At 36.2% G+C, this 13129-nt stretch overlaps 2 protein-coding genes across 2 annotated transcripts in view; one reads left to right on the top strand and one right to left on the bottom strand.

The window, feature by feature from the left end:
• LOC113107693 (ciliogenesis and planar polarity effector 1-like) overlaps nt 1-2205 on the bottom strand; it is a 42935-nt gene extending 40730 nt beyond the window's left edge. The window contains 5 exon segments of the mRNA XM_026270366.1: nt 363-469; nt 555-793; nt 1706-1825; nt 1890-2025; nt 2108-2205. Coding sequence (XP_026126151.1) covers nt 363-469; nt 555-793; nt 1706-1825; nt 1890-2025; nt 2108-2188 — 683 coding nt within the window. The 5' untranslated portion in view covers nt 2189-2205.
• A 4176-nt stretch (nt 2206-6381) lies between these two features.
• Nucleotides 6382-7332, top strand: LOC113106824 (alpha-1A adrenergic receptor-like). Its single transcript, XM_026268841.1, has one exon. It carries the CDS (start codon nt 6382-6384, stop codon nt 7330-7332), a length of 951 nt encoding a protein of 316 aa, XP_026124626.1.
• The last annotated feature ends 5797 nt before the right edge of the window (nt 7333-13129 follow it).

The following is a 13129-nucleotide window of genomic DNA, read 5'->3' as shown; positions in this document are numbered from 1 at the left end:
TTTTATATTGGACAAACATAAAACTTAAACATATATGCACTATTTTTTTTTTTTTTTTTTTTTTTTTTTACATATTTTATACTTTTATATTGAGCAAACAAAACAAACATATATGCACTGTAATTGTATGTTATATTTTATTAAAAAAATTACATATTCCATTCTTTATTATTGTGCAAACATAACACTTAAACAATTCGGCATACGTTTTATTTATTTATTTAATTGTATTGTATTTACATTTTACCAAGTGGCTTCGCAGTCGTCATAAGCACAATTACCAAAACAATGCTTTGAAATGAACATAGGTTCAGAAGAGCTGTACATGATAATAAATAAAAGCACACTTAGCATCATCTGACCTGAGTTTGTTGTCCCACGTCGAGTCCCACTGGATCTTCAGAAAGGTGACAACGAGCTGCGCTTCAGCAACGAAGACGAATGCACTCAGACACACATCTCCTACAGCCTAGAAACACCACGCTCAGATAAAACACAAGCACAGGAAACCTACACAACCTCATCTGCATCAGATCGGTGCTTCTGTGGATCACCTGGTTCTTCACAAACACACTCTGAACCGAAGCCTCTTTGTCTGTGGTGGAGGGCAGCTGAATGTTGGGGAGGTCTGATATCTGACTCCAGCGTCCCGGGACTGTTGTGTCCCGCGGGCCGCTCAGATCCTGAGCTGAAGAACATTCCCAGAGGAACACCGGTCCGGTGACAGCGGCCAGGAAAACTCTGTGTGCCTTCTCCGAAACCAGCAGAGAAAGCCGCATTGCAGTCGCCGAACCTTCGTGAGACAAGAATAAGTGTTCATTTGAGGATCACTATCCAGATCAAGAAAAGTCTGTAAAAACTGGAGATAAATTAAGCTTGTTTCATAACTTGATGAACTATTGTATTGAGTCAACGCTGAACTGACTTATTTTCCTATAATATACTGAGTTTAATGCGATATTAAAAGAATGGTCCAAACAAAAATGAAATTTGGCTGAAAATGTACACTTCCTCCAACTATCCCAAGATCAGGATGAAATGTAGCATTGCATCAGTGTCTCATCAATGGATGCTCTGCAGTGAATGGGTGCCGTCAGAATGAGAGTCTGATAAAAACATCCCAATAATCCACAGCACTCCAGTCCATCAGTGAACATCTGGAGAAGACAAAAGCTGAAACACATCCAGCATTAAGATGATTTTAACTCAAACACATAGAGTCTATAATCCAGAATAACACTTCCTCCAGTGAAAAAGTGTTCTGGTCTGAATCAGGAGAGAAATCTGCACAGATCAAGCAGCGTTTAAACAGATCTGAACTAATCTGTGAGAGACAACAGCAGATGCACTTTTTCACTGGAGGAAGTGTTATTCTGGATTATAGACTCTATGTGTTTGAGTTAAAATCATCTTAATGCTGGATGTGTTTCAGGTTTTGTCTTCTCCAGATGTTCACTGATGGACTGGAGTGCTGTGGATTATTGTGATGTTTTTATCAGACTCTCATTCTGACGGCACCCATTTACTGCAGAGCATCCATTGATGAGACACTGATGCAATGCTACATTTCTCCAAACCTGATGAAGAAACACCCTCATCCTGATCTTGTGTGACCAGAGGGTGTGTCAGATTTCATCTGATTTTAACTTCCATTCACAGGAACACCATTATTTTCTTGTGTATCACAGTAAACTCTTACACAGACCTCGGATGGAAGTGAGCATCTGATGAACCTCAGGAACAGCCGCGACCGTCTTCACCGAATCCTTGTCTTTGTTCCACAGGAACAATTCTCCGGAGATCAGAAGGCCCACCAGCCACACGCCTGCAAATAACTCTGTTAAACACACGCAGCGCTGAGGATTCATCACAGATCTCACATCCTTTACCGTCCGGAGACGCTGACATGGTCACCACCGTCTGCAACAGCGGCTGGAGCTTTGGGGTCTTCTTTTTGGTCCGTCCCGAAACCAAATGTATTTCGCTGATCCGATTGTCATCTAATAGAAAGACACCCTCCTTTTCCTGGAAGCAAACAGTGCAGAGGTGTAACATACATCAGGGTTTGTATGAAGTGATAGTGGATCATGTAAGCGTCTGATCTCACCCTGCCCAGCCAGCAGAATCTGGGCCACGGCTTTCTGCGCTTGATGCTGGACGACAACAAAACCTCCAACTTCACTTCCATTCTCGGCACTGATGGAGCGTTTCAGAGTCTGTGTGTGTCCTACAGCATCCAGCTAAGACAAGGACATGACAACAATCAGGGAAATTAACTTGTATTTACAGCCACATGACATATTAAGCAAGATATAAAATGAAAAATACTCATGCAGCTTTACTGAATCATATTCAGTTTGTTTTAACATGCTTTACTGCTACATTATCAGTACAACCATGAATAAACATTGTTAGTTTACATTATATTAGGAGATTGATGCTTATAACTGGATATAACATTTAATGAAAATAAAAAATACATAATAATAAAAAAAAAATTAGAATTCAACCTTAGCAGTCAGTCCGAGAAATCAAAGTAGCAGCAAAAATAAGGCATTAAATTAAATATATAATATAACTGAGAATGATCATACTGAAAATTAATTAATAAAAAAAAAATCTGATAAATCATATCAGCAGCTAATATATATATATGTGTGTGTGTGTGTGTGTGTATATATATATATATATATATATATATATATAAATAAATAAATAAATAAATATATATATATATATATATATATATATATATATATATATATATATATATATATATATGTATGTATATGTATATATGTAAATTTACTCTAACCTTACATTGACTTAATTATTATTATCATTTAAGAAATAATTAATTTGCAGCAGTCAGTCAGATAAATCAAATCAGCTGCAAAAATAACAGCTTACAGTAAAAAATTATCATATTTACTCTAAATAATCTATAATAAATTGTGTTAATATTATATTATTATTTATCAAATTCATTCGCAGCAGTCAGATGAATCAAATCAGCAGTAGAAATAAACGCTTGCAGTAAAAAATTATATATAATTTACTTTAAATAATCTATAATAAATTGCGTTACTATTAATGTTATTATTATTATTTATCAAATTCATTCGCAGCAGTCAGATCAATCAAATCAGCAGCAAAAATAAGAGATTGAAGTAACGTTAAATTATTTTAATTAAAAATGATATTTACTCTAAGTAAGCTAAAATTAATCGCGTTGTTATTATTCTTTTATTTACAACTTTCAACCGCAGCTGCAGTCCAAACTAAACCAGCAGCCACAGTAAAGTATTAGATCATCTGAATGAGGAGTATAAACCTACAAAAACACCTTTTATTCCGTTTTAAATCGGAAGAAACATTTCGAAATGCTAACTAACATAAATGAGCTGTAGTCATTACCGTTAGCTGTAGCATGTCAACACAACCACACACTCGACACACACACGCGAACTCAACTTCTATAGAGTCAGAAACCAATGCTAAAGCGTCTTTATACTCTACCTTCACGCCATGACTTTAAAAAACACATTCCGCTTCTGTTTATTCCGCTGTTTTTCGAATCTCCCTCCACTTCCGGTTTTCCAAACAGCGAACGCAATTCCCATGATTCCCGCCGCGTTGCCATAGAAGCAGACGCGTACGAGCGCAGCCAGAGCGCATGCGCGTTCACAGGGCGCCTATCAGTTATATCTGGTTATATCTATATAATATATATCGCAATAAATTAAATGTTCTACCTACAAGATAACTCTAAACCCAGTTCTAAACAAATAACGTTTTATTTTATTATTACAAACTTAATTTATGTGAAATCAGGCACTAATGCAAAGTTACCATACATTATTTTAAGAAAAAAAAAGAGTAGGCTATAGTGTAAAAGCAAAACTTAAGACTTTTTGTTTTCTTGTTTACCCTTCTGTTGTTCTTATTACATGCATTATATTTTGTGTTTGCATTATTTCAACCACGAAAAACGCATAACCTGTTGTTCGTTGTTGTTGGCCCTGAAATTAATTATTGTCTATTGTAAATCGCGTTGGATTAAAGAATCTTATATTCTTTGCACTGAATAAACTGAAGCTGACGATGTTGCTATTCATATCAAAAAGGAAAAAAAAAAGAAAAGAAAACACCTAAACTTCTTATAAACCAATGCTAAAAGAAATACAAAATTAATCAAATCAGGCTTTACACTATTCTTGTATTAAATAACCTGCTCCAAACTTCCAAACTGACTCAAATGATTGCAGAACCCGCTTCGAACACACGTGAACTCTTTGACCACAGCTGCTGTGCTTCAAAAGCTCTTGCAGCAGCTCAACACTGGTTTTCTCTGAGGTGGTCGGATCACATCAGATTGTGGTTAATCTTGCAGATCATGACTTACATCTACTCTTCCTCTCCCTGCAGTTTGGTAACATAAAGATTCCTCCTTTGAACTCCCACCTCTTCTGTGGGTTTTATTGTTCTGGGTCTGAATTTGGGCTCCTGGGGTCTGAAAAAATTAATATTTTCAATCTCCAAGGTGAAGGTTGAAGTTACTAGTTACTTAATTCAAAAAGTAACTCAATTACTTTGTTGATTACTTACACCAAAAAGTAAAAAAAAGTAACTTTCTTTAATGTTCCCATTAATGCGCTTTTATGCGTTATGGTACAAACACAAAGTAAAACAGAAAGTAATTTTTAAACAATATTTTGTTTAAGTCAGACCAGCACAAACTGAATATTGTATATGGATTTCTGAACTAAATAACAAAACACCTGAATAATATATTCAGAATCAAAAACTAAAGTGGCTTCTGCATCATAAAAGCTGTTGTGTTGAGCTCTTAAAAATGTTCCTTTCACAGCTTAAGTATGAAAACTATCAACAATGGACAACATAACACAAAACATTTTGAAATAAATAAATTAAAGCAATCTGAATTATTCAGAATCAATTTCGAGAAAGATGCATACTGTACACACACACACACACACACACACACACACACACATATATATATATATATATATATATTATATATATATATATATATATATATATATATATATATATATATATATATATATGTTTGTGTGTGTGTGCACATGTATATATTATACTTAAGGAGATCATTGATTAAACAATTTGTAACTCATGTCCACAATTTTTTTGTGTTGTGTCATTAGTTTTGTCTTAATTTGATTAATAATTATTACACAAATAGTATTTTTAAATTACATTTAAAAACATTTATTTTACTCTTTAATTTACTATTCATTTATTCTTCATTTTTGTCTATTCTGTATCATTCCACCCTTTATATTACATATTCTTCTTGCTATTATTAACCTATTGTTATTTATTATGGTATTATTCATATTATACATATAATTTTATGCTATTATAAATCTATTATATCACATACCGGTATGTTATTGTACCGTTGTCCTCGCTTTTCATATTATTCACTTTACTTTAAGTTGTACTATATATACTTTTTAATATAACATATCACTTTTACTATATTTCTACTGTGCACTGTATCTGTGCATATTTTCATTTTCACTGGATCCATAGCCTCATCAGTTACATGTTATTATTTGTTGTGGAGTTCATCTGTAGGCTATAGTGCTATCAAAATGAAAATTATTTGATTTGTATTTACTTGTTTTATTTAATTTTCTCAACGATAGTAAATTATTAGTGTTGATGATTTTGGTGATGATTTTGGCATAAAAAAATGAAAAAAAATTTTGGCATAGAAAAATGATGATTTTGGCATAAAGCTCATGAAAACCCAAACTCAACAAGTGAGACAAATGTGAGCTTTCAATTAATAATTTTCCAAACCTAACTAAATAACTGGAGGCAAAGTTTTTTTTAACTGCACGTAGATCACAAACCTCTGAAATCGGTTGATAAATGTGACCGTTATCGTGTTTTTATTCAGTAAAACCTCAGCTCCCCCGTTTACTTTCATTTGTTTTAAACCTAAAAATCGTAACATCTAAACTTACTGCTTTAATTTGAGTCAATACATAAATTCATATGGCTGAATCAACCTAATTTCCTTTATATCATGTAGAAATATAGCTCTCTGAAATAACAACTGCAGGTTACCTCTTTTTGCAGTGTGTGTGTGTGTGTGTGTGTGTGTGTGTGTGTGTGTGTTTGGTCATAGTTTTATACACCCATGGAATATTGCTTTGTTGCATGACTATGTTAATTATACTGCATTTAGGCAACAAGGACAACACTGATATGTTCTTGATGACATCATCAAGTTCTGAATGATGTCAGCCAATCACAGCTCATAAATTTAGCCGGGAACCGACTAAATGTATCACTGACCTCCGTACTGACAAGATCTCTCAGATGGAGGCTCCAGATTGGATTGAATTATTAATGCGAGCTTTCTTCTGCTTCACCGGGATCATAGGGAACAGTTGGCTGGGTTTGCGCTCTCTGCCCAAATCTGGATCTCAGCTTCGGACCGGCGATGTCCTCTTCGTTAACCTGGCTGTGTCCAATCTGATCACGAACTGTCTGGTGGACCTGCCGGAAACCGCAGCGCACTTCGCCAAATCCTGGCTCACGAGTAAAGAGTACTGCAGCGTGACTCAGTTTTCTCATGAAATCTCGGAGACCAGCAGCATCTTCTCCACTATGTTCATCAGCATGTATTGGCACCAGAAACTGGTGGGCTCCATCAGTCGTGGAGGAGCTCCGGTACAGATGGATGATTTGAGGTTAGTCGGCGTATTGCTCGCTGGGAGCTGGATCGTGTCGACTGCATTCAGTCTCCCACACATCTTTATCACAGAACACAACGCTAACGAGAGTTCAGAGGTTTGTAAAGAATGTTTCGCATCACCTGTGGCCAAGCAGACGTTTGATGGCGTGTATCTCACACTGGCTAACGTCGTTCCAATCATTGGGATAACTTATGCCACCGTTCAGATCGTCTTAACGCTCCTTCGGAGTCAAAAACGACTTAAGGATCTCTCTGGGAATGGAACAAACTCTCAACATCCATCTGTAGACCAAAAACTGGAAGCAGAACGCAGCACGGAAGAAAGATCTCCGCAGCTCAGATCCAATACATCCTCGAGTAGCCAGGTTCGAGCTGCCAAAAGTGTGGTTGCAGTCGCCACCATCTTCATCTTCTGCTGGTTTATTCACCTAGTGCTCCGCATCTACAGCAGCTTCAGAAACTCCATCCTCGCTGTGAAACTCACCAATTTTATAGGAGCTTCATATGTCTGTTTCGTCCCGTATGTCTATTTGCACGGCATGAAGAAACTCAACTGCGGTAAGAATTGGTGAGTTTAGTAAGCTTGGTGCATTCTGGGAAACCATTAGTGCACACAGCACCAATATAGCTTTAAAAGCTAAAAGATTGAGTGATTGGCATCTGTATAAATATAGATGTGAAATAAATATGAGTGTAGAATATGTTGGATGTTGCTAAGGAAAGAAAATGAAAATGATTGTTCTCCTGTGCTTTGATAATTACGACCAGACGTCAGTGCAATTATGTTTGTTATTCCACTTGACGAATTAAAATTCTGCTTATGAGCGCAATTATCGGTGTGTTATTTTTCTGTCAAATAAGCACAAAAATCCTGGTGTCAGCTGAGATGATGAAGTGCACTGGACCTTAAACCAACCAGCATTAACCCTACAGTGTAATATTTTATACGCAAAAGCCTGTACGTGATCAACATCATGTACAAGACTAGACCTGTCACACGCAATCAATCTACAGCAGGTCTTCTGTCGTCTTATTGAGTGTTTAGAGTTTTTATCCAGTAAAAAGCTCTTTTAATGTAATTGTACAAACGTCCAGCTTTCTGCTGTCCAATCTTAAGTTATTGTGATCAAGTAAAGGTCAGAATAAGGTCCAGATGAACTCTTACTGGACTGAAGCGGCTCAGCTTCACTTGATTCTCCATCAATCATGTTTCAGAGTCTCTTTTGAGGAGCGTTTGTTTCCAGAAGCTTTACTTTCACTGTTCCTCAGCGGATCAGAACATCTCACATCTTCTGAGGAGCCTTGATTTCTTCAGCTCTCCATCACTGTGTTATATGCGGATCATTTACATCTCATCTTACTGACACACATTACTGGAGATATAGAGCCATGAGTCATATTTAGATCAGTTTATATCAGTATCTGCTCTACTGTTAGAAAGATCTCATTGATTTTCATTAAAAGCTTCAGAATTTAATCACTTTTTGTCTATATAAAAATCAGGTCCTGCACCAAATTGCCTATTTTTTGCTCAGTTTGGGACTCTGAATAAAAAGTAGCTGTTTTTTCTTTCATAATTTAACTGTCTTATATGAGCCATAAAAGCCTGTTAGATCAATATAATACTGAACAAAAAAACACATATGCAAAGACTTTTGTATTCAATTTCTTTCTAAAGGATCAATAAACTATAATATATATATATATATATATATATATATACACACATGTCCTTCTCAAAAAATTGGCATATTGTGATAAAAAGTTCATTATTTTCCATAATGTAATGATAAAAATTAAACTTTCATATATTTTAGATTCATTGCACACCAACTGAAATATTTCAGTATTTGTTTTAATACTGATGATTTTGGCATAAAGTTCATGAAAACCCAAAATTCCTATCTCAAAAAATTAGCAGATGAAAATGCGTCCAGTGTTAGTTCTGGTTTAATGCACACCATAGTAGAAGGGGTTTATAGTGACATGTGACCATGATGTCATCAACTCATACCTTATAAAGCTGACCGCCAACTACTGGATTGGTACATGCAAGCAAGAGTCTTGAGAGATGGAGGTCCAAGACTGGATTGAATCATCAATCCGAGCGCTTTTCTGTTTGACCGGCATTACAGGGAACTTCTGGCTGGGTTTGCGCTCTCTTCCCAAATCCATATCTCAACTGCGACCCAACGACGTCCTCTTCATGAACCTGGCCGCGTCCAATCTGATCACTAACTGCTTGGTGGATCTTCCAGACACATTGGCGCAGTTTGTGAACAACTGGTTCATGGGAAGAAGCTACTGCGGCGTGCTTCAGTTCTCATCCGATCTCTCGGAGACCAGCAGCATCTTCTCCACTATGTTCATCAGCATGTATTGGCACCAGAAACTGGTGGGCTCCATCAGTCGTGGAGGAGCTCCGGTGCAGATGGATGATTTGAGGTTAGTCGGCGTATTGCTTGCTGGGAGCTGGATCGTGGCGTTGATGTTCAGCGTTCCCCACTTTTTTATTGCAGAACACGATGGGAACGAGACTTTAGAGGTCTGTGAAGAACGTTTCCCAACACCTGCGGAGAAAAAGACATTTGACGCGCTGTATCTGATTCTGGCGAACGTGGTTCCACTTGTTGGGATCACCTACGCCAGCGTGCAGATCGTCTTAACGCTGCTCCAGAGTCAAAAACGAATCACACACCACTCCAAAGAAAGAAATGCACCACCTACAGACGTAAATATGGCTGAAAAGTCTAAAGTCGTGAATAGCGTCGCGTACCCACAGCTCAGATCCAATCAGTCCTCGAGTTACCAGGCTCGAGCTGCCAAAAGTGTGGTTGCAGTCGCCACCATCTTCATCTTCTGCTGGTTTATTCACCTTGTGCTCCGCATCTACAGCAGCTTCAGAAACTCCATCCTCGCTGTGAAACTCACCAATTTTATAGGAGCTTTTTACACCTGTTTTGTTCCCTATGTGTACTTGCATGGTGTGAAGAAACTCAGCTGCTCTTGGTGGTAAGAACTGGACTTGAAAAATCATCTTGAGGAAAGAAGCTCATTTTGATGATTAAAGTAAACAAAGCGATTAGCAATTAGTTGTTTGTAAACACCGTATATGTACTGTAAATACCTCTTGTTTGTGTGAATCGGTGTAAAAGAACATACAACTGGTTTATCATTATTTTACACCACCAAAGCTAAAATAAAAGTGACTCTCCCTCCAGTGCTTTGGTAATTGCTGCAAGCAATCATTGTAATTATGTTTGTTATTGCACTTAAGAAATTATAAATATGCACATGAGTGCAATTCTCCTCAGTGTTATTTACAACAACAAAGGAGGACATTATAAACAATGTATTTATATATTATATTTGAAGATCTGGAATCTGAGGGGTTCAAAAAAACCTAAATATTGAGAAAATCATCTTTAAAGTTGTTCAAGTGAAGTTCTTAGCAATGCATAGCAATGCATATAACTAATCAAAAATTACGTTTTGATATATTTACGGTAATTTACAAAATATCTTCAATGGAACATGATCTTTATTTAACATCCTAATGATTTTTCGCATAAAAGAAAAATGTATAATTTCGACCCATACAATGTATAGTTGGCTAATGCTACAAATATATCTCACTGCTTTTGTGCTCCAGGGTCACATATTGATTATAATTTGCCTTTAATTTTTTTTTTTTTTTTTGATTTTGGTACTTTATAATGAAGGTAACATTACTAAACTACATTAATAAATACTGTAAGAAATGAATTGCTCATTGCTAGTTATTAAAAAATGAGATCTTGAAAGTGTTTCTGTACGTTTAAATGTACATTTTGTTGACTAGCGATTGTCCTCTTTATCTATGAATCATACTGAATGGCTCTGAAGAATGAGGGTCATATTATATATACCTGCTTGCTTTGCATTTTGATCACATTAAATTAAACATCAACAACATTAGCCCTTTTTGACATATTTAATCAAATTAGCCGAATAAGTAAGTAGTGCCAGACCAATATGTACAAACTCAACAGCCTATTATAACCAGAATCCCTCAAATAAAATCTAGTCACCATCAGAGCTGTTGAAAGTGTTCATCACCTCTGCAGTCTATATATAGTTGGCACTTAACAGCAATCAGCAGACATTGATGGCTGTTATTGGTGTTTCGAGATTTTTGTTGTTGTTGTTGTTATTTACTGTTCACCTAGTCTCATTTTGTAAGTGACCTTTCTTTCTGTTTTAAAGATGTTTTCTTTGGATTGTTTGACTGCTCAAAAGAGAATATAGGGAAATGTAACTAAATTCATTTGTTTCCTGCGAGTTAAATCTACAGTTAACATTTACTTGCTTTAAACCTCTCTTTTCTTTATTCAAAGTTAATTTGGAAGAATACTATTTATCCAAATCAACGTTAATCCTGAAGCATTGAAAACGGCAACTCCAGTCTATATTAACTCTATCCAGGGCTGGTTCTAGGGTGAGTGGAGATCCGGGGCTTAGCCCAGAAAAATCCATGTATGTGACTACCTTGTTTAAAATATACAAAAACAATAAAAACAAAAACAAATTTAAAACGATTTATTTAAAGTATTGAGGAAAATACATTTGCTTTTTGCAAACAAAAATTAAGAATTGCAAAACAAATGAAACAGCGCAAAAGCAATGATTTTGCAATACATATTTTCCATGGTCATATCTATTAATTTATTTGCAAAGCTGCTATTATTTTGCTGTCAGTCTAGTTTGAGCTTGCAATACCAATTTCCTTTGCGCTTCACTTTTCTGCAGGTCTCTCTTTGTGGCACTGTTTTGACGTGGGGTCAATTCGGGAGTTCGTAGTGGGATCACGAATCATTTGAGTCATTTCGGGAGTTCGTAGCGGGATCGCGAATCATTTGAGTCAGTTCGGGGATCGCGAATCATTTGAATAAGTTCGGGAGTTCGTAGCGGGATCGCGAATCATTTGAGTCAGTTCGGGAGTTCGTAGCGGGATCGCGAGTCATTTGAGTCATCTGAATCCAGTTTGGGAGTTGGAGCGGGATCGCGAATCATTTGAATCAGCTCGGGAGTTCGTAGCGGGTTCGCGAATCATTTGAGTCAGTTTGGGGATCGCAAATGATTTGAAACAGTTCGGGAGTTCATATCGGTTTCGCGAATCATTTGAGTCAGTTTGGGGTTCGCATAGCTGTGGACAGGGATTTTTAACTAATTTAATAGCTAGTTATAATTACGATTTCCACGCTTGTTTAGGTGTGAAATATGAACTCATATTTTTTGTTTTAATGATGTGACTTTTAACAGTATCAAGTATATTAAAAAACTAAACAAATCGTGCCTAAAAAGTGCACGCATCTAGGCTAATGTAAAAGTTACATGATGAAGTCATACTAGTGCGTGTGTGCATTTTGAGTGCGTTCTTTCACTGCATTATTCGGTGTATTCCAATGCATTTATGAATGCATGTGAATGATCACAAAATTCAAGATATGAACACTTTGTGCCAAAAGGTTCTTTCTTGTCATTATAGAACCTTTTTAGCATAAAAGGTTCTTTGGAGTTGAGTAAAGAACCCTATGGTTCTATACAGAACCCCAATGATCCCTTTATTCTAAGTTTGTTGGCATATTTATATCTGTATGTAAATTTACTTTAGGATTTAAATTTACTACCAAAAAAAAACGGGTTCCTGTATTTGAATCATCCTAAACATGGTTTTGCTACACTGTTATAAAACAATAATATTTTTCTTATTATGGAACTTTTCTGCATTAAGATTCTGGATCTGCGCTCTGAAATTCAGATCTGAATCAATCATGATCCAAAGCTCCGATTTGAATCAAATAATTCACGACTCCAGTGAGAAATCCCGATCTGAATAAAAAGACTCCCGATCCGTGATTCGAAGCTCAAATTTGAATTAAATAATTAACGAATCCGCAGCGAAATCCCGATCTACATCAAATTCGATCTGAATAAAATGAATCAGGACTCGCTGGTTACCCTCGATTTAAATAATGGTTAGTTCTTTTTTGCTAATGAATCGCTTGAAATTAATGTTTGAAGTAACTATATTGTTTACGAAATATCCTTATTTCCATTCCGAGGTTAACTGCTTTTCACGTCGAACAACCCTACACAAACCCACGGACATATTCATCAAAACAATAATCAGACAACCTCGATTATGTAAAGATTATGGATATTACGTGGACTTTGGTAAGATCTCACCTTGCTCGTCTCTGAAGTGGAGTTTATTTTCCCGCCCAAAAATGCAGAAAAGAACGCATGCGATCTCTGAGGTAAAAATGAAATGATTGTTTCAGGCTCCAGATATAGAATTTTCAAATATAGATTTATAAGTATCATTAA

The sequence above is a fragment of the Carassius auratus genome, chromosome 8 (assembly GCF_003368295.1).
Source record: "Carassius auratus strain Wakin chromosome 8, ASM336829v1, whole genome shotgun sequence".
NCBI lineage: Eukaryota > Metazoa > Chordata > Actinopteri > Cypriniformes > Cyprinidae > Carassius > Carassius auratus.
Note: the sequence above shows the minus strand (reverse complement) of the source record. Positions and strands in the feature narration are given on the sequence as shown.

Excerpts from the sequence above, each read along its gene's own strand:
- LOC113106824 (XM_026268841.1), top strand. The coding sequence starts at position 6,382 with ATGGAGGCTCCAGATTGGATTGAATTATTAATGCGAGCTTTCTTCTGC.